The sequence below is a fragment of the Nomascus leucogenys genome, chromosome 3, assembly GCF_006542625.1.
Source record: "Nomascus leucogenys isolate Asia chromosome 3, Asia_NLE_v1, whole genome shotgun sequence".
Lineage (NCBI taxonomy): Eukaryota > Metazoa > Chordata > Mammalia > Primates > Hylobatidae > Nomascus > Nomascus leucogenys.
The window spans coordinates 103761408-103785010 of NC_044383.1; the positions used below are offsets into that span (position 1 = coordinate 103761408).

Below are 23603 nucleotides of genomic sequence, written 5' to 3' on the forward strand. Positions count from 1 at the left end.
ACAACATAGGTTTTAAAGTTTTTTTCTTTAGGGGACAGTTGTGCTATGTTTCCCAGGATGCTCTCAAACTCCTGACCTCCAGCAATCCTCCTACTTGAGCCTCCCAAGTAGCTAGGACTACAGGTGCACACCACCATACCCAGCCAACATAGGTTTTAAACTGATAAATAATGTAGCTTCTTCATATCATCTATTGTCAAGTAATCTTATTTTGAAGGGATGAAATACAGGACAGGTAAGCTCAGTTGAAGACTAAGTAGGAAACATCAAAACCTCAAGTTCTCTTTGAAAGAGAGAAAATCAAGTGTAGCAGAGGTTGCTTAGAGGACCATAAGGACACCTGGGTAGGGCAGTGTGAGACATCACTTACCATTGGGAGAAGGGGTGGGGAGAAGCTGTGTTGCAAAATGTTGGCAAAGGATCTAGTTGCATGAGAAAGAAAATTGCGGCCAGGCTTGGTAGCTCATGCGTGTAATCCCAGCACTTTGGATGGCTGAGGTGGGTGGATCACTTGAAATCAGGAGTTTGAGACTAGCCTGGCCAACATGGCAAAACCCCATCTCTACTAAAAATACAAAGTTAGCCAGGCGTGGTGGCGCATGCCTGTAGCCCCAACTACTCGGAAAGTTGAGGCAGGAGAATCACTTAAGCCTGGGAGGCAGAGGTTGCAGTGAGCCAAGATTGCACCACTGCACTCCCCGCTGGGTGACAGAGCGAGACTGTGAGAAGAAAGAAAGAAAGAAAAGAAAGAGAGAGAGAAAGAGAGGGCGAAAGAGAAGGAGAAAGCAAGAAAGCAAGCAAGAAAGAAAGAAAACAAAGAAAGAAAGAGTTGCAATTAAAGGATTCTCTTTTCATGTCCTATATTTAATGATAGAGCACCATACATTGTGGGAAAGAAAATGGAATCAGCAGAGATATCTCTGAATGTGCCTTTTCCTTCTCTCCCTTCCATTACCCCAACTCCAACTCTGCCCAGGGTCCAGGGATTATAACCTCCCAAACCAGATTAGAGTAATATATATATATACATATGGTGAATGTGTGTGTATGCACATAGGAACATATATATTATATACATGCACATAGATACATCAAACAGTAAATATTTGTGCCAAAACGGAATTTGACAGTCATTTGTATACTCAGAGTAATAACACTTTGAGGAAGAATGTCTCAGTGCACTGAGAATAACTTAGGTTTCTTCACCCCTATTTTAAAAGCTTTTTAGAGACCAGAGATAAAGACATGTGGCTTGATGACATCTTTTTTGTGATTGCCAACTCACCTCACAAACGGTGGCATAAGTATCATTCTGCATAGAAAAAAAAGACTACTTAAAATCTTGAAAGTTGTAAATAATTTTAGTGACACTGAGCTGTACATTCATTTCAAATTAATTTATTGCCCCACCATTGATAAGCAACCAAAAAACCAACAAAAACAAGGAAGCCCAGAGCAAGACCTCCTGTCTGGGCAGGACACTGTATAAGCAGCTCTAAAAATTAAGCTGTTGGCATCACTGGAAAAATGGGAGAATATGATGTCCACCAGAAAAATCTCAGCAGGCTGAGGTAATCTGTGGTGGACCAAGTTAGAGAGTGAAGGAGTATTTGCAAATGCCAAAGGTAAACAGAACAGGAAATGAAAACCACCAATAGCTCTTGCTAGCAAAGGACATCAGATTCCTCTGCCCATGCTGGCCCCTGCAGCAGCCACACAGCCTCCCGAATTGTTTCCCAGCAACAAATGGTGCTTTCCATTCATTCCTTCAGCAAATGTTGACTGAGCAGCTGCTATATGTCCCACACTGTATTCAATGCAAGAGATAACAATCTAAAAAAGACGGAGAGCATCCTGCCCCAACAGAGTTTACATGTTGGGATAAAAGATACTAAACACACAACTAGACAAATTATTTGTTTGAGTTGCAATTTCTGAGAAATATTTAATAGCCACTAAGTCCAGATAGTGCATGCTGTACCTTTTGGTAACTTCCATTCTGTGAGGCAGTCAGTCACAAGTGTGAGAGTGGGCATAGGTAACTGCTATAATAGAACTTTGCAAGGACACATTATATAAGTAAAACTATGAATATACTCTAAAAACTATGTATATAAAAAGAGGTTAATGCATTACTTAAATCTCAATGTTATAATTTAACTCATTAATAGAAAATGACATTAGGATTCCCCAGCATTACCACAATTCTTATTGATTTAATACCTGACCTGAACAACCTAAACAAGGGAACCCACTTTTAAATGGCAAAATTCGTAATCATGTGATCAGAGTAGTTACAACATGACAGGCTCTATCTTTAGGAGAAAGATTCTGTTATTATCCTAAAATGGATGAGGAATGTAAAGTACTAAGGGGTTAAGTATCTTAAGTTACACACTGCGTGGCAAAAGCCAGGCTACATAATAAAATGAAAAATAAAATATCTGGAGATGTATTTCCTACATAAAGGGGAGTAAACCAGGTGTTTACGGCCCTGAGTTAGACATCTACTATAATTCCTGCATAGAAACTTTGAACATGACCTACGGCCCTGGTATCCAAAATGTGGTCTGGGAACCACCAGCACTGCAACACCTGGGAGCTTGTTACAAGTGCAGAATCTCAGGCTCCACCCAAGACCTATTGAATCAGAATCAGCATTTTAATAAGATCCCAGATAATTGCACATTAAAATTTGAGAAGCATAGGCCTAGGAAATTTAACAAATACCGGACATTCTACTAAAAAACATTTATAGTTTTGGAGCAATTGAACATCCCTGGGTTCTGTTATTTGCAATAACCTTCTGTGACGTCTAGTCGCATTAAAAATGTTAATCTCAATCTCTTTTCCATTACTATGTATTATCCAGGCTATTGGTTTTTTAGTTTTGTTTTGTTTTGTCTTAGGGTCAAGCAAACTAGTTGAAAGCCAATGGAAATGCAAATGGGAATCCTCTTACACAACTTTCCTCTTGAAAGAAACATCAGTATCAAAATAGTAACCTAATTAATACTTACACACTTTAAAGCACAGTTTTTCTGATCTACAGAGTTCCAAAAGTAACATCCTTGGATACACTGCAAGAGACAATAACAGACAACGGTGAGTGATTGAAGAAATATGACTTTTTCTTGTCACCTGAAAGTACAACGTAGTAACAAAAAGCATCACTCTGTGTTTTAGAAATAGAAATCTACCAAGAAACCTGAGGCCTCCAAAGGATCCGAGATTTTGGGATTCCAAATAGAGCTGTCCTATCTACAGGTAGAACAAGGCTTGTGGCTCACTGCAGGGCAGCAGAGTTGCTGAGTGGAGTTAAGCCTGGCATGTGCAGGCCTAGAAGCCAGAGAACAGCCAACCTTCAGGGAAGACAGTGTACACTGGGTAGTTGTCAAAGGTAAAGCCCAGGACAATGTGGCATTGGTATATCCTGGGTCCCTAAGGTGTCCTCACGTATCAAGCAAAACTCAAAACTGGAGATTCAACCAGATGGTAGCACGTCAAAACCTAAATAGGTAGACAGTTTGGGGAGTTGGCTGCCTACTAGCAGCTTTCACCCCACAGCTGCCCTGAAAACCCTGAGTTGCCCTGACCTGCTATTGGACAGATTTGATATATTTCTTCTTACCTTACTTAATTCATCTGTACCTGTCTCGGCCATTCCTTCCACAGCCCACGGTGTCACCTGGATTCCTTTTTCTTACTTCCTGCTCAGTCTCCTTTGCCATCTCTTTTTGCCTCTCTCCACCCCTTTGGTGTTTGTGTTCTATCCTCAGCTTTTTCTCCTCTCACTCTTCTAGTTCTCCCGGAGTGAGTTCATCCCCTACCTCAGCTTCAAATGATCTGGATGTTGATATCCTCCAAACTTCTAACTGCAGCTGAGGCTCCTTCCTGAGCTCCAGACCCAGATATCCACTGGCTCATTAGATGTCTCCATTTAAGTTCCTACAAGCACTTCAAATCCATCATGTGGAATTCAATTCCTCACTTTCCATCCTCAAATTTGCTCTTTCTCCTATGTTTCCCATTAACATGCTACATTCTCCTGAGTTGTCCAAGCCTGGAACCAGGGTGTCTTCTTCTCTCACCCCATTCTCCCCTCTCATGGAAAACCCATCACGAAGTCCTATTGACTTATCTGGTCATTAACTAAAATCTTTACTGCCTCAGGGTTCATCACTCACTGCCTCAATTTTCTGCTTTGCCATTTACCACTTGCCAAAAACCTCAGGGGGGACCCCTCTTGTTCCCACATTTGGAGTGATCTTTTTAAAACAAAACCTGGTTACACTCTTCTCTTATCTAAAACTCTATATGTCTTTCCATCATCTTGTGAGTTAAGACCAACTTAGTAAGCATGGCAGACAAGGCCCTTCATGATCTGGCTCCATGTAACTTGGCAATTGGTATGTAACTTGGCAATTGGTCTTCCACTTCCCTGTCCTCTATACACGTACCCCATCTTCCAGGCAAGCTGAAATACTCAGTTTCCTTAACAACTTAGGCTACTTCACACCTTTGTGTCTTGACAAAAAGGGCCTTCTCTGATCAATATGCTTTTTCCCCTCTAGTCCATCTGGAAAATTCTTCCTCTTTCTAGTTTTAGTTTGAAGGCCTTGCAGGCAAGTGAGGTGCCTTTTACTCTTGTGTATTCTCTTTTCACTCCTCACACACACCACAATTCTGGTTCTGATGATGCTGTCTGGCCATAATTTTATGCATATGTCTATCTCTCTGGTTTTAAGTATGTGTCTCAAAAAGGTTGAGAGTCCTTTTAAACAGAGACCCTATTTTTTTCATTGTTAAATTTCTAGTTCCTGGCACAGTGCCTTGTGCATGCTTATACCTTAAGCCACTAAACACTTGTTAAACAAATGAATAGATGTGCAGAACAGTAATAAAACCATAAAATGTCATTGTTAGAAGAAATATTAGATGCGATCTCAAACAACACATAATAAAACTAAATCTCAGAAAAATTAAGTAATTTGTCCAAAGCCACACAGTTATATAGAGACAAAATCATGCACTTGGATTGGTCCTGTGCTGTTTCCACTTCAACACACTTCATTTTTATATAAATTCAGACTTCTCATTGTTTTCAATTTGTCTTCTTCCAGCAAGGATAAATGAGATTTTACTTAGCAATTCTTACTGTGATAAAATCTGATCATTGTCCCTTCATTATCAACACAAACATTGTAATATTCTTGACAATTGAAGAAATTACTTACCGGTTCACTCAGATTATGTGGTGTGCCAAGGTCAAGCTGCTGGCCCTGAAATGAAGAAGGAAGTAGTGAACACCAGCCATCAGTACTGGGTTCCGTGTAACTAACACACCTTTTAAAAAAGCTTCCTGAAATAATGTTGCCTCCTCAGCATTTTGTGACTCTAAAGTAAAGAGCCAAATGTTTTAGAGGCATTAAATTCATCACTACCAGACAAAATGCTGGAGCAAATTACAGATATAATGTCTTAAGAACTTTGCAGGAACTACAAAGGTGGGAGTAAGAATGTGGCTATAGGGAGAGAGTCTCACACAGAATTAAATAATCCTGTGGCATTGGTCGGTTAATCAAGTCAACGGACTCCTAGGTTAGTGATGAATTGTGTTCAAACTTTTCCTTTTTAAAATTAAGAGCAGGGAGAAAATGCAAATTGGTATATAGTAAAACATAAGATTACTCTTTTATGGCTCACATACAAATTTTAAGAACTTTTTTATACTGGAGGAAAATAAAAGAAATGGGAACCAAGGACAGAGATCTATAAATTGCTCATTATCTCTCTGGTTATAATTTGAATAGAGTCCTTCATAAACAAGACAGTTTACAAAGGATGGCAATCAGATAATCTGGGCCATCAGATAATCAGATAAGTACCCACATAGTGTTCTGTGCTTTGTAGAGAGAAGAGAGCAGCATCTATCACTGAGCTCACTGAGCATGCTCCTCCTTTCTATCCATTTGGCTCTTCACTCCATCCTCAGCACCTAGAACACTGCCTGACAGAAATAGGTGTTCAATAAATACTGATATGCTAAAGGAGTAAATCCATTAATTCAAAGTGGTTTCCCACGTAAGGATGCTCCAAAAATCCCTTGAAAACATTATCCAATGGCTTAATATTGTGTGGGTTGACTTGAAAAGTAATCAGACTCAAGAACCAAAGAAAAAATGTTGCCTATTTTTTTCTTTAATTTGAAGCATGAGTGAGGATTCCTTTAAACTCCATTCCCTAACCGGTTATATTTGTAGGAAAAGAAGAAGGATGATTATTGGCTTTTGTTTTTAGATAATAAGCATTTAGATAGTAAGAATTCTATCTGTTAGATGAATTTTGCAACCAAGTGCTTAATAGTACTTTCCCTAACTGGTTATATTTGTAGGAGAAGAAGAAGGATGATTATTGGATTTTGTTTTTAGATAATAAACATTTAGATAGTAAGAATTCTATCTGTTAGATGAATTTTGCAACCAACTGCTTAACAGTACTTCGTTTTCATGATTTTGTTCAAAAGGTGGTTGAATCGCAAGCAAATAAAAATCAGGTGAGAGATAATGAGTTGAAAATTGAATCTTTTCCTACCCCTTCAAAAATGCATGTTAGCTCATAAAAGCAAAAGGGTGGATGCTGGGTAGTCTTTGTGTCCCATTTTAAACAGTAGGAGAGCAGAGATATTTCTTGATGATCATAGTAACATTGTAACAGTAGTGAGTCCTGATGGCTCTTCTCAGGAGTAAATTTAACAGGCTGAGTGAAATGACCATCAAATGGTCTTGGGCAGGGTAGCCTCACAGTCAGGTCTAAGGGTTTCTAATGAGGCAGATTTTGTCAACACTCTTCCCTAATCTCCACTCACTCCCCATTCTTCTCCTCACAATTACAATAGCTAACATTTACTGAATTATTGCTATGTTCCAGGCACTCTTATAGGTGTTTTACACTAAATCTCATTGAATTATCTCAGCAACCCTATAAGGTAGCTGCTATAATTAACCTCATTTTACAGCTGGGGCACAGGGAAGTTTAGTAAATTACCTGGATTAGGATTTGAAGGGGGCAGAGTGATCGACTCCAGAACCCGTGCTCTTAACCGGATGCCTTCCATAATCTCCACCAAAATCACATTTTTCATTTTGAACATTAGTGAGAGGTGACAGCATGCTGGCAGTCCTCACAGACCTCACTTGCTCTTGGCGCCTCCTCTGCCTGGGCTCCCACTTTGGTGGCACTTGAGGAGCCCTTCAGCCCACCGCTGCACTGTGGGAGTCCCTTTCTGGGCTGGCCAAGGCGGGAGCCGGCTCCCTCAGCTTGCATGGAGGTGGGGAGGGAGAGGCGCGAGCAGGAACCGGGGCTGCGCATGGCGCTTGCGGGCTGGCTGGAGTTCCGTGTGGGCGTGGGCTTGGCGGCCCCCCCCCTCCACTCGGAGCAGCCAGCGGGCCCTGCCGGCTCCGGGCAATGAGGGGCTTAGCACCCAGGCCAGCGGCTGCGGAGGGTGTACTGGGTCCCCCAGCAGTGCCAGCCCACCGGCGCTGCGCTTGATTTCTCACCAGGCCTTAGCTGCCTTCCCACGGGGCAGGGCTCGGGACCTGCAGCCCGCCATGCCTGAGCCTCCCACCCCCTCCATGGGCTCCTGTGCGGCCGAGCCTCCCCTACGAGCGCCACCCCCTGCTCCACAGTGCCCAGTCCCATCAACCACCCAAGGGCTGAGGAGTGTGAGCGCACAGCGCAGGACTGGCAGGCAGCTCCACCTGCAGCCCCGTGCAGGATCCACTGGGTGAAGCCAGCTGGGCTCCTGAGTCTGGTGGAGATGTGGAGAACCTTTATGTCTAGCTCAGGGATTGTAAACACACCAATCAGCAACCTGTGTCTAGCTCAGGGTTTGTGAATGCACCAATTGACACTCTGTGTCTGGCTGCTCTGGTCGGGCCTTGGAGAACCTTTGTGTGGATACTCTGTATCTAACTGATCTGATGGGGACGTGGAGGACTTTTATGTCTAGCTCAGGGATGGTAAATGCACCAATCAGTGCCCTGTCAAAACAGACCACTGGGCTCTACCAATCAGCAGGACGTGGGTGGGGCCAGATAAGAGAATAAAAGCAGACTCCCCGAGCCAGCAGTGGCAACCCGCTCGGGTTCCCTTCCATGGGTGGAAGCTTTGTTCTTTCGCTCTTTGCAATAAATCTTGCTACTGCTCACTCTTTGGGTTTGCACTGCTTTTATGAGCTGTAACACTCACGGCGAAGGTCTGCAGCTTCACTCCTGAAGCCAGCGAGACCGCAAGACCAGGAGCCCACCGGGAGGAACGAACAACTCCAGACACGCCGCCTTAAGAGCTGTAACACTCACCGTGAAGGTCTGCAGCTTCACTCCTGAGCCAGCGAGACCACGAACCCACCAGAAGGAAGAAACTCTGAACACATCTGAACATCAGAAGGAACGAACAACTCCAGACGCGCCACCTTAAGAGCTGTAACACTCACTGCGAGGGTCCGCGGCGTCATTCTTGAAGTCAGTGAGACCAAGAACCCACCAATTCCGGACACATTAGGATCCCCGCTGGTTTGCCTTAGCTCCAACTACTCCAATTATTTGCTTCCAATAGTCAAATTCAGTACCAGATCTCAAACTTTCTTAACCTAATACCCACTTCTTGACATAAGCTTTTCTGTTCTGCCCACCTGAGTCAGAACTAATCTCATTCTTTACTTCCTACCCTAATAAATGGAACAGAGCAGAATGATCTGTAATTTAATTCCACATGATATTTGCTCCCAATGTGATATTCTCAAAGTTATCTGTGGTCATATCCGGGACATAAGTAGGATAATACTTAATTCATAAGCTTCTGAAGATTCAATTAAATGCGTTAATTATTATAGCGCAGTGCAGGCACTTAGAAATGTATTAGTAGTATTATGTCCCAACTTGCTATTAACAGCCTTTTGCATACATATCTTTGGGTAGTTAAGCAATAATATCCTCAGATAAATTTGATGTATAAGATTAGAGGTATATTTTCTCTTTCAATTTTGAGATTTAATAACCCATTCTTTTCTAGAAATTTATCCATTTACATCCAACCAACAATTCATGAAAATGGAAGTTTACCCGTACTTTTTCCAACTATAAATGTTTTTATCTTTGCCAATTTGATAGAAGAAAAATTGATAATTTATTTTTATTCTGCAATTCTGTGGTTGCTGTGAGGTTGAATATCTATCACATGCTTTTTAGCCATTTTTTATAATATATGTTATATATTATATTGGAATATATATTATATATTATATTGGACTATATATAGGAATATATATTGGAATTATATATATTATATTGGAATATATACATAGGAAATATATATATTATATTGGAATATATATATATAGGAAATATATATATATATTTCCAATACCTTTTGGGGTACAAGTGGTTTTTGGTTACATGGATACATTATATAGTAGTGAAGTCTGAGACCTTAGTGTGCCTGTCACCCAAGTAGTATACATTGTACACAACATGTAGTTTTTCATCCCTCACTCCTCTCCTTCCCTCCCCCCTTCTGAGTCTCCAAAGTCCATTATAACACTCTGTATGCTTTTGTGTACCCATAGCTTAGCTACCACTTATAAGTGAGAACATACAGCATTTGCTTTTCTATTCCTGGCCAAATAATGGCCTCCATAGAATAATGGCCTCCATAGAATAATGGCCTCCAGCTCCATCCAACTTGCTGCAAAGACATTATTTCATTCCTTTTTATGGCTGAGTAGTATTCCATGGTGTATATATATCACATTTTTTTATCCACTCATCAGTTGATGGACACTTATACTTCTTTTTTGAAGTGCCTGTTTATATTCTAAACTCATCTTACATGCTTTTACGTGTATCAGGGATTTTTTCTTTAAAAACATTATTTATCGTGTGTAATACTTTTTTTCCACTTTTTGGCTTTGCTGTTACTGTATTTTGTTGTCATAACAGTTTAAGTTTCTAAGTAGTCAAATTTATTGGCAATTTCTTTTTAGGGAGTCTAAATTTTTTAATTAGGCTTCTTAAGGCATTTCTACTTCAAGATTACAGAAACAGTTACCCTAATTTCTTCTAATATTTTTATGGAGTAAACACTTGCTTTGTTTCGTTTATTTGTCTGTTTGTATTTAAGTAAACCTTTCTGTTTTTGTTTCTTAGAAACAGAATCACCCAGGCTGGAGAACAGTGGTGTGATCACAGCTGACTGCATCCTCGACCTCCCTGCTCAATCAATCCTCCCACCTCAGCCTCCTAAGCAGCTGGGACTACAGGTGCATGCCACCATGCCCAGGTAATTTTTGTATTTGTTGTAGAGACAGGAGTCTCACCATGTTGCCCAGGCTGATCTCAAACTCCTGGGCTGAAGGGATCTGTCCGTCTCAGCCTCCCATAGTGCTGGAAATACAGGCATGAGCCATTGCATTTAACCAAAAGTCATACCTTTTTACAAAATATATCCTGAAATTTATTTGAATCTGGTAGTTATGTAGGAATTTTTTATGCTAAATGGATAGCAACTCATTGGTTTGAATTGTCATCTTTTTTTTTCACATTCCTTTATGTACATGGTTTTATTTCTTGATTGTATTCTGTTTTACTCACAGGTTTATTCCTGTAGCAATAAAAACTATGCTAATTTGTGAATATTTTATAAAATTTCTGAATTATGATCTTATTATTTTGTTTTAATGTTATATATTGATATACAGGACAGTTTTCATGTCTGTCCACTAATTTTTTAAAAACCTTCCAAATCCTATTATTTCTAATAGTCTTTCAGTTGATTTTCAGTTTATTTCTTTGGAAGTTGAGATACAAATCAAAAATAAATATATTCTCATCACCCTCTAATATTATAAAAGCACATCATGTTTGTAACAGCCTTTAACTGTCTAGTGATAGAAACCTTGATATCTCAGTATTTGATAACTTACTTTAGGGCATTGATTACATAATTTACTTCTTTTGTATTCCCAACTGCATCCACCACAGAGCTGAATATACATAGATACCTAGAAAAATTTATTGAATGCAATTGGTATTCCAGTCAATAAATTGATATTGAACGAAATTTATTGAATGGAATTGATACTCCTGAGCCCTTCTCAATGTTAGTTCCTCAGTTGTTGTGATTTGTTAATTCAAAAAAAAAGGGGGTTGTGATGTAATTCAGGAATGGAAAACCAAACATCATATGTTCTCACTGATAAGTGGGAGCTAAACTATGAGAATGCAAAGGCATAAGAATGATACAATGGGCTTTGGGGACTTAGGGGAAAGAGTGGGAGCAGGGTGAGGGATAAAAGACTACAAATATGGTGTAGTGTATACATGGCTGATGGGTGCACCAAAATCTCACAGATCACCACTAAAGAATTTACTCATGTAACCAAATAGCACCTGTTCCCCAAATAACTTATGGAAACATTATAAAAGGGTTTTGTTGCTAAAGAAGATGGGAAAATTATGATTAAACAAAGCCTTTAATATGTTATTGTGCCCTGTGAATCCACAAAAAGAGGGCATAGCAAAATACACTTCCACAAATTATTCAACCATGAATTCTTTTTTTTTTCTCATAAAGGATCTCACAATACTAGTGTTCTGAAGAGCATAATTTGTTGTTTTCTGCAGCACATGGCATCTAGAATTCAAAAAAACTTTTCGGTTAATACTTTCAACTAGTACATGCAGATCTCTGTTAACGAAGATAAAAGTAATGTAAAATACCAATGCTCAAGCATAGAACTATGCTTTGTGCAATTTGGCCCACAATTCTAACATTTTATTTTTGGACAAGACATTCTTGTGGTTGTCTTTTTTTTTAAGAAAACATGTCTCAATATCAAGAATTACCCAATAAAATTATAGATGACCTTCAGAGTAAATGCCCATGTTTTTAAAAATGATACAGAAAATATAATAAACTTGAGCACTTTGTATATCCCCTCCTGTGAACCATGGTTACATTCAATTCTACATTCACTTCACTATTGTCCCTCCAGGCCCTATGTGGGAACATGTAGTACTTTCACTGGTCAAATTGGCAGACCGTGTCTCTCTTGCTGTTGCCACATATCAGCTGTGCCTTTCTCTGTAGGTGGTGAACGGAAGGCAACTCAACAAAGGAACAAACTGTCTATTCCTACTGCCAAACCCTGAAAGCAAGGAGCCCACACAAAAAGATAAGAATAAATAAAACTACAGTAAAATAAAATGGAGACTGCAATATTGGAAACAACTAAAATCAGTTTCAGTAGCAGGGAAATTAACAAATAAATTATGGTGGTACATTCATATAATGGAATACTCTAAAGATATTAAAGATTCCGTTTCTAAAAAACTTTCAGGGTCTAGGGGAAATCCCACAATACAGTGTAATGAAAAAGCTGGATGCATAGCTGGGTGTAAATTATAGATATATATGTACACATATATATATGAGGAAATATACTAAAAGAAAATTCAATCAAAAGGTTACTAGGGCTAGAATTAGAAGTTTTTTATTCTTCTCTAGTTCTTTATGTTATAAATATTTTATTTAAAATGTATATTCTTATTATAATTAGAAAAAAAGTCTTTTTTAGAACATTCAGTTTTCCGTTTAGTAGTTGAAACATTTAGTAGTTCCATTCTTCCATTTTTAAGTTTCGGTTACAAATATAAAAAACTAAAGCATGCAATTCTATATTAAAGGCAATGAAGTCTTTGGCAAAGATTTATATAAAATACTAAACTTTTAAAAAAATGCTACTAACCATGGTAAACCTAAGTAATGTTTTAAACTACAGTTTAAATCAAAAGTGTTTAAGCACAAGTTTTTTAATCTGCCATAGAATTCTATCTCCAATACTTTAGCATAATATAATGAATAGTACTTGTATTTAGTACTTGTATTATGTTTAAAAGTATGGCTATAGATAGGGTCATATGCAAACTATCATGATATTTTATTTGTCTTTAGACAGGAAGAGTGCATTTTTCTCTGTCTATAGAGTATTTGGTTTTTAAAGTTAATTCAGTGGCTGTTTTAAGTACAACTAAATTACAACTGAAAAGAGATGGTACAATAGTTAGAGAAGGGATGACACCCAGAAATGAGAATGAAAGCATGAATTTCCATATTAAAAAGCTCACTAAAATTATAAATGCACAAACAGAAATAAAGAAATGTACAAATAATTATTGCCTTAAAATATAATATTATTTTACATGGCATCTGTATCTGCTTCCTTTTTCATCCAGCTCCCTACACAGCTGGAATTAGCAGGAATTATCCTGTGGCCAAACAGATTTCAGGTTTCAAGACAACTACTAATGACTTTGTAATAAATAAGTTTAAATAGAAAGTTTTTAAGTGTGCAAAATTGGCAAAATTGATTCCATTTAAACCTTTACCCAGTCCTCTAGCCCAAAAAATCTATGACCACGTACCCTAAGGAAATAAAATAGCCTGCTTTATCTTCTGCAATTATAAGGGCTCCTAACTTATCTAAGAAAAAAATAATCTATCTTGCCTTGTTGCCACCACTTCTCATAAGAAAACTCCTCATAAAGAGAAAACAATTCTATCAGTTATAACAAGCTGAATTCTACACGTTCCACTTCCTGCAAAGACAAATATTAGATTGTGAGACTTACCAGATTAGTTACACATGACTTTAGGCAGCTATTTAAAACTGTACACTGCACCACAGAAATCCATAGGCAGCCAAGAGTTGCAAAATGGACAAGTTTCGGAATAAGACAGTAAACGTTCTTCATCACTTCACCAATGGCAGATTTTTAGATGGCCGGTCTAATTTTCTCCATTTTGCTATATGAATTATTTGGGCTTCATCACTTCAATTGGAGGAGTAGCTGATGGATTTTGTTTTGTTTGTTTTGCTATATTAGGATATACTTGCCTTTTGAAATAATACTTGGCCTTTTTCATTTAGACCTTTGAATCCTTGAAAGCTTGTAACAGTTCCATAAGAGCTATTTCATAACAGCTTCCTTTTACTCCCATAAAGAAAGTCACCCACTGACTAAAGGTTGGTTCTTAGAAGAGCACTTCACATGGAAATTAAAGAAAACGAATTGTATTTCAGCAAGGGTGTGACACATGCATAGTCTGAAACTGGAATGTTTCAGTGGGTCGTCCACCACGTTACTTCTCTAAGCTCTTTTCCGCCTGCAGGGAACTGGGTTTTGACCACGTACGCTTTAGCAAACAGTAGCACTATTATAATAAAGAATTATTGAAAAAATAGAGGCACCCAAATCAAGCAATGCAACTGAGAGAGAAAACAGAACTCAGAAGCCAAATACATATTTTTAAATTTAAGAGCAAACAAAGCTGAAATTAATAGACAAATACCCTGAGAGAGAGTTAAAAACAAGGAAGTTGGTTAGAGCACTCTCAGAACTTTACTACATATTAACTAAAATACTGCCTTATCAGGTCTATCGAGACAGCCGAAACTAGTTACCAGAAACCTAAGATATGTTCAAGTGTCTGCCTTGAGACGGAAACATTGTACAAGCTTCCTTCCTGCCTTCCTGCCTGTCTTCCCTCCTCTCTCTCTCTCTTTCTTTCTTTGAGATCGAGTCTCGCTCTGTCGTCCAGGCTAGAGTGCAGTGGCGTGATCCCGGCTCACTGCAACCTCCGCCTCCCGGGTTCAAGCGATTCTCCTGCCTCAGCCTCCCGAGTAGCTGGGACTACAGGCGCCCGCCACCATGCCCAGCTAATTTTTGTATTTTTAGTAGAGACAGGGTTTCACCATGTTGCCCAGAATGGTCTCTATCTCTTGACCTCATGATCCGCCCACCTCGGTCTCCCAAAGTGCTAGCATTACAGGCGTGAGCCACTGCGGTACAACCGGCCAACCTCCTTGTTTTCTTAAATAAATTATACTAAATGTAACTTAACCTTTTCTTCATGATATAAGGTTCTCACTATGAGTTACACATACATGAGATTTTGTTTTGAGCTGAACGTCTTTTTGATTGGATTTTTGTTTGTTTTTTAATTTTTGTGGGTACGTAGTAGGTGTATGTATTTATGGGGTACAGGAGATGTTTTGAAACAGACATGTGATGTGAAATGAGCACATCATGAAGAATGGGGTGTCCATCACCTCAAGCATTTATCCACTGAGTTGCAAACAATCCAAGTACGCTCTAAGTCATTTTAACATGTACAGTTATTATTGACAATAGTCACCCTGTTGTGCTATCAAATAGTAGGTCTTATTTATTCTTTCTACATTTTTTGTACGCATTAACTGTCCCCATCTCCCATCCCCCACCCCACCCACCACTACCCTTCCCAGCCTCTGGCAACCATCCTTATACTTTCTTTGTCCATGAATTCAATTGTTTTGATTTTTAGATCCCATAAATAAGTGAAAACATGCAATGTTTGCCTTTCTGTGCCTAGTTCAATTCACTTAACATAATAATCTCCAGTTCCATCCATGTTGTTGGACATGACTGAATATGGCTGAATAGTTCTCCATTGTGTATATGTACCACATTTTCTTTACCCATTCATCTGTTGATGCATACTTAGGTTGCTTCCAAATTTTAGCTATCGTAAACAGTGCTGCAATAAACATTCGCATGCAGATATTTCTTTGATACACTGATTTTCTTTCTTTTAGGCATATACCCAGCAGTAGAATTCTAGATCATATGGTAGCTCAATTTTTAGTTTTCTGAGGAACCTCCAAACTGTTCTCCATAGTGGTTGTATTGATTTACATTCTCATCAAAAATATGCAAGGGTTTCCTTTTCTCCACATTGCCACCAGCATTTGTTATAGCCTGTCTTTTGGACATAAGCCATTTTAACTGGGTAAGATGATAACCCATTGTAGTTTTGATTTGCATTTTTCTGATGATTAATGATGTTAAACACCTTTTCATATGCCTGTTTGTCATTCGTATGTCTTTTGAGAAATGTCTATTCAAATCTTTTGCCTATCCTTTGATTGGATCATTTGATTTTTTCCTATAGAGTTGTTTGAGCTCCTTATTTATTCTGGTTATTAATCCCTTGTCTGGTGGGTAGTTTGCAAATATTTTCTCCCATTCTGTGGGTTTTCTCTTTACTTTGTTAATTGTATCCTTTGCTGTACAGAAGATTTTTAACTTGATGTGATCTCGTTTGTCCATTTTTGCTTTAGTTGCCTGTGCTTGTTGGGTATTGCTCAAGAAATTTTTGCCCCAACCAATGTCCTGGAGATTTCCCCAATGTTTTTTGTAGTAGTTTCATGGTTTGAGGTCTTAGATTTAAGTCTTTAGTCCATTTTGATTTGAATTTTGTATATGGAGAGAGATAGGGGTCTAGTTTTATTCCTTTATATATGGATATCCAGTTTTCCCCACACCATTTATTGAAAAGACTGTCTTTTCCCCAGTGTATGTTCTTGGCATCTTTGTCAAAAATGAGTTTACTGTAGGTGTGTGAATTTGTTTCTGGGTTCCCTAGTCTGTTTCACTGATCTATGTGTCTATTTTTATGCCAGTACTATGCTGTTTTGGTTACTATAGCTCTGTAGAATAACTTGAAGTCAGGTAATGTAATTCCTCCAGTTTTGTTCTTTTTCTTAGGATAGCTTTGGCTATTCTTGGTCTCTTGTGGTTCAATATAAATCTTAGGATTGTCTTTTCTATTTCTGTGAAGAATGTCATTGGTATTTTTATAGGGATTGCATTGAATCTGTAGATTGCTTTGGGGAGTATGGACATTTTAGCAATATTGACTTTTCCAATTAATGAACATGGAATGTTTTTCCATTTTTTGTGTGTCCTAATCAATGTCTTTAATCAGTGTTTTATAGTTTTCATTACAGAGATCTTTCGCTTCTTTGGTTAATTCCTAGATACTTAATTTTATTTGTAGCTATTGTAAATGGAATTACTTTCTTGATTTCTTTTTCAGATTGTTCACTCTTGACATATAGAAATGCTACTATTGAATTACTAAATTTGTTTATCAGTTCTGCTAGTTTTCTTGTGGAGTCTTCAGGTTTCTCAACATGTAAGATATGTCAACTGCAAACAAGGATAATTTGACTTCCTCCTTTACAATTTGGATGCCCTTAATATCTTTCTCTTATCTGATTCCTCTAGCTGGGATGTCCAGTATTGTTGTGTCCAGAATTGGTGAGTTCTTGGTCTCACTGACTTCAAGAATGAAGCTGCGGACCCTCGCGGTGAGTGTTACAGTTCTTAAAGGCGGCATGTCTGGAGTTTGTTCCTTCTGATGTTCAGATGTGTTCGGAGTTTCTTCCTTCTGGTGGGTTCGTGGTCTCGCTGGCTCAGGAGTGAAGCTGCAGACCTTTGCAGTGAGTGTTACAGCTCTTAAGACAGCGCGTCTGGAGTTGTTCGTTCCTCCCGGTGGGCTCGTGGTCTCGCTGGCTTCAGGAGCGAAGCTGCAGACCTTTGCAGTGAGTGTTACCGCTCATAAAAGCAGTGTGAACCCAAAGAGTGAGCAGTAGCAAGATTTATTGCAAAGAGCGAAAGAACAAAGCTTCCACGGTGTGGAAGGGGACCCGAGCGGGTTGCCACTGCTGGCTCAGGGAGTCTGCTTTTATTTTCTTATCTGGCCCCACCCACATCCTGCTGATTGGTAGAGCCAAGTGGTCTGTTTTGACGGGGCACTGATTGGTATGTTTACAATCTCAGAGCTAGACATAAAGGTTCTCCACTCCCCATCAGATCAGTTAGATACAGAGTATCCACACAAAGGTTCTCCAAGGCCCCACCAGAGTAGCTAGATACAGAGTGTCGATTGGTGCATTCACAAACCCTGAGCTAGACACATGGTGCTGATTGGTGTATTTACAAACCTTGAGCTAGATACAGGGTGCCAATTGGTGTATTTACAATACCTGAGCTAGACATAAAGGTTCTCCAAGGCCCCACCAGACTCAGGAGCCCAGCTGGCTTCACCCAGTGGATCCCGCACTGGGGCTGCAGGCGCAGCTGCCCGCCAGTCCCGTGCCATGTGCTCGCACTCCTCAGCCTTTGAATGATCAATGGCACTAGGCGCTGTGGAGCAGGGGGCAGTGCTCATTGGGGAGGCTCGGGCTGCACAGGAGCCCACGGAGGCAGGGGAAGGCTCAGGCATGGCGGGCTGCAGTCCCGAGGCCTGCCCCGCAGGAAGGCAGCTAAGGCCCCGCGAGAAATCGAGCACAGCGCCGGTGGGCTGGCACTGCTGGGGGACCCAGTACACCCTCCACAGCCGCTGGCCCGGGTGCTAAGTCCTTCATTGCCCGGGGCTGGCAGGGCCGGCCGGCTGCTCTGAGTGCAGGGCCCGCCACGCCCATGCCCACTCAGAACTCCAGCTGGCCCGCAAGCACCGCGCAGCTCCGGTTCCCGCTCATGCCTCTCCCTCCACCCCTCCCTGCAAGCTGAGGGAGCTGGCTCTGGCCTTGGCCAGCCCAGAAAGGGGCTCCCATAGTGCAGCGGTGGGCTGAAGGGCTCCTCAAATGCCACCAAAGTGGGAGCCCAGGCAGAGGAGGCGCTGAGAGCAAGCGAGGGCTGTGAGGACTGCCAGCATGCTGTCACCTCTCACTGTGTTGAATAACGGTGGTGAAGTGGGCATCTTTGTCATGTTCCAGACCTTAGAGGAAAGGCTTTCAGTTTTTCCCTATTCAGTATAATACTAGCTGTGGGTAGGTTATATATGGCTTTTATTATGTTGAGGTATGTTGCTTCTATCCCCGGCTTTTTTCTTAAGGTTTTTATCATAAAGAGATGTTGAATTTTACCAAATGCTTTTTCAGCATCAATTAAAATGGTCATATGTTTTTGATCCTTCATTCTTTTGATAGGATGTAGCACACTGATTGATTTGTATATGTTGAATCATCCTTCTATCCCAGGGATAAATCCCACTTGGTCATGATGAATGATCTTTCTAATGTATTGTTGAATTCAATTTGCTAGTATTTAGTTGTGGACTTTTGCATCAATATTTATCGAAGATTGGCCTGTAGTTTTCTTTTTTGGTGTGTCTTTATCTGGTTTTAGTCTCAGGGAAGTACTGGCCTCATAGAATGAGTTTGGAAGTATTCCCTCCTGCTCTGTTTTTCAGAATAACTTGAGTAGGATTGGTATTAGTTTTTCTTTAAATGTTTGCTAGAATTCAGCAGTGAAACTATTAGGTCTCAGGCTTTTCTTCACTGGGAGACTTTTATTACAGCTTCAATCTCATTACTTGTTATTGGTCTGCTCAGGTTTTGGATTTCTTCTTGGTTCAATCTTGGCAGGTTATATGTATCTAGGAACTTGTCCGTTGCTTCTATATGTTTCCATTTATTAGCATATAGTTGCTCATAGTGGCCACTAATGATCCTTTGAATACCGCAGTTATCAGTTGTAATGTCTCCTTTTTCATTTCTGATTTTATTTATTTTGATCTTCTTTCTTTTTTTCATAAACTGGATAAAGGTTTGTCCATTTTGTTTAACTTTTCAAAAAAAAAACTTTGTTTCATTTTTTTTTGTTTTTTCCATTTTGTTCTGCTCTGATCTTTATTATTTCCTTTCTTCTACTAATTCTGGGTTTGGTTTGTTCTTGCTTTTCTAATTCTTTAAAATGCATCATTAGATTGTCATTTGAAGTTTTTCCTTTTTTATTTTGATGTAGATACTTAGAGCTATAAAATTCTCTCTTACTATTGCTTTTGCTGTATCCCATAGATTTTGGTATATTGTGTTTTCATTATCATTTGTTTCAAGAAATTTTTCAATTTCCTTCTTAATTTCTTCATTGGCTCACTGATCATTCAGGAGCATATTGTTTAAATTCTATGTATTTGAATAGTTTCCAAAATTTCTCTTGTTATTAATTTCTAGTTTTATTTTTGTCAGAGAAGATGCTTGATATTATCTCAATTTTTTTAATGTTTTAAGATTCATTTTGTGACCTAATATCTGGCCTATCCTTAAGAATGATTCATGTGCTGAGGAAAATAATGTGTATTCTGGCTGGGCACGGTGGCTCATGCCTGTAATCCCAGCACTTTGGGGGGCCGAGGCGGGTGGATCACGAGGTCAGGAGATTGAGACCATCCTGGCTAACATGGTGAAACCCCGTCTCTACTAAAAATACAAAAACTTAGCTGGGCATGGTGGTGGGTGCCTGTAGTCCCAGCTACTCGGGAGGCTGAGGCAGGAGAATGGTGTGAACCCGGGAGGCGGAGCTTGCAGTGAGCCGAGATTGCACCACTGCACTCCAGCCTGAGCGACACAGTGAGACTCTGTCTCAAAAAAAAAAAAAAAAAAGTGTATTCTGCAGCCCTTGGATGAAATGTTCTGTAAATATCTATTAGATCCATTTGATCTATATTGCAGATTAAGTCTGATGTTTCTTTGTTGATTTTCCGTCTGAATGATCTGTCCAATGCTGAAAGTGGGGTGTGTAAGTCTCCAGCTATTATTGTGTTAGAGCGTCTCTCTCTCCGTAGCTCTAATAATATTTCTTTTATATATGTGGGTGCTCCAGTGTTGGGTGCATATATATTTAAAATTGTTGTATCCTCTTGCTGAGTTGACCCCCTTTATCATTATATAGTGACCTACTTCTCTTCTTATTGCTTTTGTCTTGAATTCTATTTTGTCTGATATAAGTATAGCTACTCCTGCTCTTGGCATGGAATATTTTTTTACAATCCTTTATTTTCCATCTCTGTGTATCTTTATAGGTGAAGTGTGTTTCTTGTAGGCAGAGGATCAACTGGTTTTTTTTTCCATCCATTCAGCCAGTCTATGCCTTTTGATTGGAGAGTTTAGCCCATTGACATTTAAGGTTATTATGGACAAGTAAGGACTTACACCTGTCATTTTGTTCTTTTCTTATTGTTTTTTGGTCTTCCTTCTTTCTTTCATTCTTGTCTCCCTCTAGTGAAGATTATTTTCTCTGGTGATATGATTTAGTTTCTTGCTTTTTATTTTTTTGTGCATTCATTGTATGTTTTTTAATGTGAGGTTACCATGACGCTTGCAAATATGATTTTAAAACTCATTATTCAGGCATATAAACCAGGCAGAGTGGCAGTAGCAGAGGCAAGACCACCATAGCACCAGGAGTAGCAACTCAGAGAAAGCACAGAGCAACACTGACTTCAGAGACCTGGTGACAGCATGAGAGGTACTAGGTTTTAAAAAATTTGTATCATGCTTGAATATAAATTAGTCATTCTTGGCTCAGGAGCTGTTGGAAATTCTGCTTTGACTGTACAATTTGTACAAAGAATTTTGTTGAAAAACATGATCCTATAATAAAAGATATTACAGAAAGCAAGTTGAAATAGATGCACAACTCTGTATGCTTGACATATTGGATACTGCAGGAAGAGAACAATTTACAGCAATAAAGGATTTGTACATAAAAATGGACAAGGCTTTGTATTAGCATATACCATCCCAGCACAGTCCACATTTTATGATTTACAAGATCTGAGAGAACAGATTCTTTAAGTTAAAGACACTGATATTTTCCCAATGTTTGTTGGTAATAAGTGTGACTTGGAAGATAAAAGAGTTGTAGGGAAGGAACAAGGTCAAAATCCAGCAAGACAATGGAACAACTGTGCATTCTCAGAATCTTCTGCAAAATAAAAAATAAATCTTAATAAGGCCAGGCATGGTGGCTCATGCCTGTAATCTCAGCATTTTGGGAGGCCAAGGAGGGTGGATCACCTGAGGTCAGGAGTTTGAGACTAGCCAGGCCAACATGATGAAACCCTGTTTCTACTAAAAATACAAAATTAGCCAGGCGTGGTGGCACATGCCTATAATCCTAGCTACTCTGGAGACTGAGGCAGGAGAATCACTTGAACCCAGGAGACAGAGGTTGCAGTGAGCTGAGATCACGCCATAGTTTTCCAGCCTGGGCAAAAAGAGTGAAACTCCGTCTCAAAAAAAAAAAAAAAAAAAAAAAAGTTAATGAGACTTTTATGACCTAGTGTGGCAATTAACAGAAAAACTCTAGTGCCTGGGAAGGCTTGCAAAAAGTCATCATGTGAGCTGCTTTAATATACTAAATGCACTGTAGCTCTGAGCCAGGTCTGAAGAATGTTGCCCAATTCAGTAGTGCCTGAGCAATTCCAACTTTGTTAAACCTACCAACGGCTTAAGTGGACTCTCCTGTGGTGACACCCTTTAAGAGACAGATGAAAGATACCATATCAATTTGCACATTCTAATAACTTTCCAGTATCACAAGATTTTTACATATCTAATAGTCCTAGAGTATGCAGCTGGTAAAACCAGAGGCTACATCCAGTATTACTGCTAAGAGACATTCTTCATCCACCAATGTTGTACATGTATGAAAATGGTGTACTGTATACTTGAACAAACCCCATGCATTGTATTGGAGAGTACAATAATGCAAATTGTAAAAGCATCACTATTTTAGCATAATAAAAGAAAGTCCAAAGAGATCCTATACAGACTACTCCAGATACTTTTGTTTTGTTGGTACTTGTAGCTTATCATAATTTTTTTTAAAAAATTCAAGATCATTATCATTGTACAAAATATGCATTTTGATTAACCAGCTATATAGTTTTTTAAATTTTTTAAAGAGAAACTATGAACCAGTGATCTTGTCTTTAAAATATAATAGTCCTTTCAGTATAATATCTTATTTCGAAGATGTTGCCTTTAATATCTATTGGGAAAGAAATGTCCAGACTTTTCAAATCTCTTATTATATTTTTCCTTTTTCATTTACATAGGAAAAATATTTATAGTTGTGGGTACAGTAAGAGTCTACAACAAGAAGTAGATATTTTCAAACAATTTTTTTTTTTTTGAGACGGAGTCTCGCTCTGTCGCCCAGGCTGGAGTGCAATGGTACGATCTCGGCTCACCACAACCTCCACCTCCGGGGTTCAAGCAATTATCCTGCCTCAGCCTCCTGAGTAGCTGGGATTACAGGCATGCGCCACCACACCCAGCTAATTTTGTATTTTTAGTAGAGACGGGGTTTCTCCATTTTGGCCAGGCTGATCTCGAACTCCCAACCTCAGGTGATCCGCCCACCTTGGCCTCCCAAAGTGCTGGGATTACAGTGGTGAGCCACCGTGCCTGGCCAGCTTACATATTTTTATGCATGACCATGCAAGATAAAGATTGCCTATATAGTAAGCCACCATTGGGGTAGAGGGTCATAGTTTACAGGCAACTGGTGGTCTCCTCAAGGGAGAAAGGAAAAGATTTACTGACTACCTACTCATTATGGTTGAATTTTGTACCATGAGCATTAGAGATTCAAAAATAAATTGAAAAATAACAATTTTAAAAATATTCTGCACTACAATTTGAAACATAAGACTTTAAAAAGCCTCTTAATTTATCTGAAGTTAGAATAAGATATTCTAAATAAATCACAAAAGTTCACACCAAGCAAGCTCCTCTGAAGTGTCTGAACAAAATTTTAGGTGAAAGTATTGAAATGTTGTCCTAACAAACAAGACTAAAACTTCTGCACAATCCCTCATAATAAATCAAATTTTCCATAGGATCAATTCTACAATTAAGAGATTACATT

At 39.3% G+C, this 23603-nt stretch overlaps 1 protein-coding gene and 1 pseudogene across 1 annotated transcript in view; one reads left to right on the forward strand and one right to left on the reverse strand.

Annotated features, from left to right (window-relative positions):
- ROS1 (ROS proto-oncogene 1, receptor tyrosine kinase) overlaps positions 1 to 14010 on the reverse strand; it is a 141465-nt gene extending 127455 nt beyond the window's left edge. Inside the window, exons 1-3 of the mRNA XM_003255618.4 lie at positions 13689 to 14010; positions 5238 to 5282; positions 3021 to 3080 (exon numbers count right to left, since the gene is read on the reverse strand). Of these exons, the coding sequence (XP_003255666.2) occupies positions 3021 to 3080; positions 5238 to 5282; positions 13689 to 13811 (228 nt within the window). The 5' untranslated portion in view covers positions 13812 to 14010. The remainder of the gene's footprint in view (positions 1 to 3020; positions 3081 to 5237; positions 5283 to 13688) is intronic.
- A 7210-nt stretch (positions 14011 to 21220) lies between these two features.
- LOC115832420 lies at positions 21221 to 22081 on the forward strand (annotated as a pseudogene).
- The last annotated feature ends 1522 nt before the right edge of the window (positions 22082 to 23603 follow it).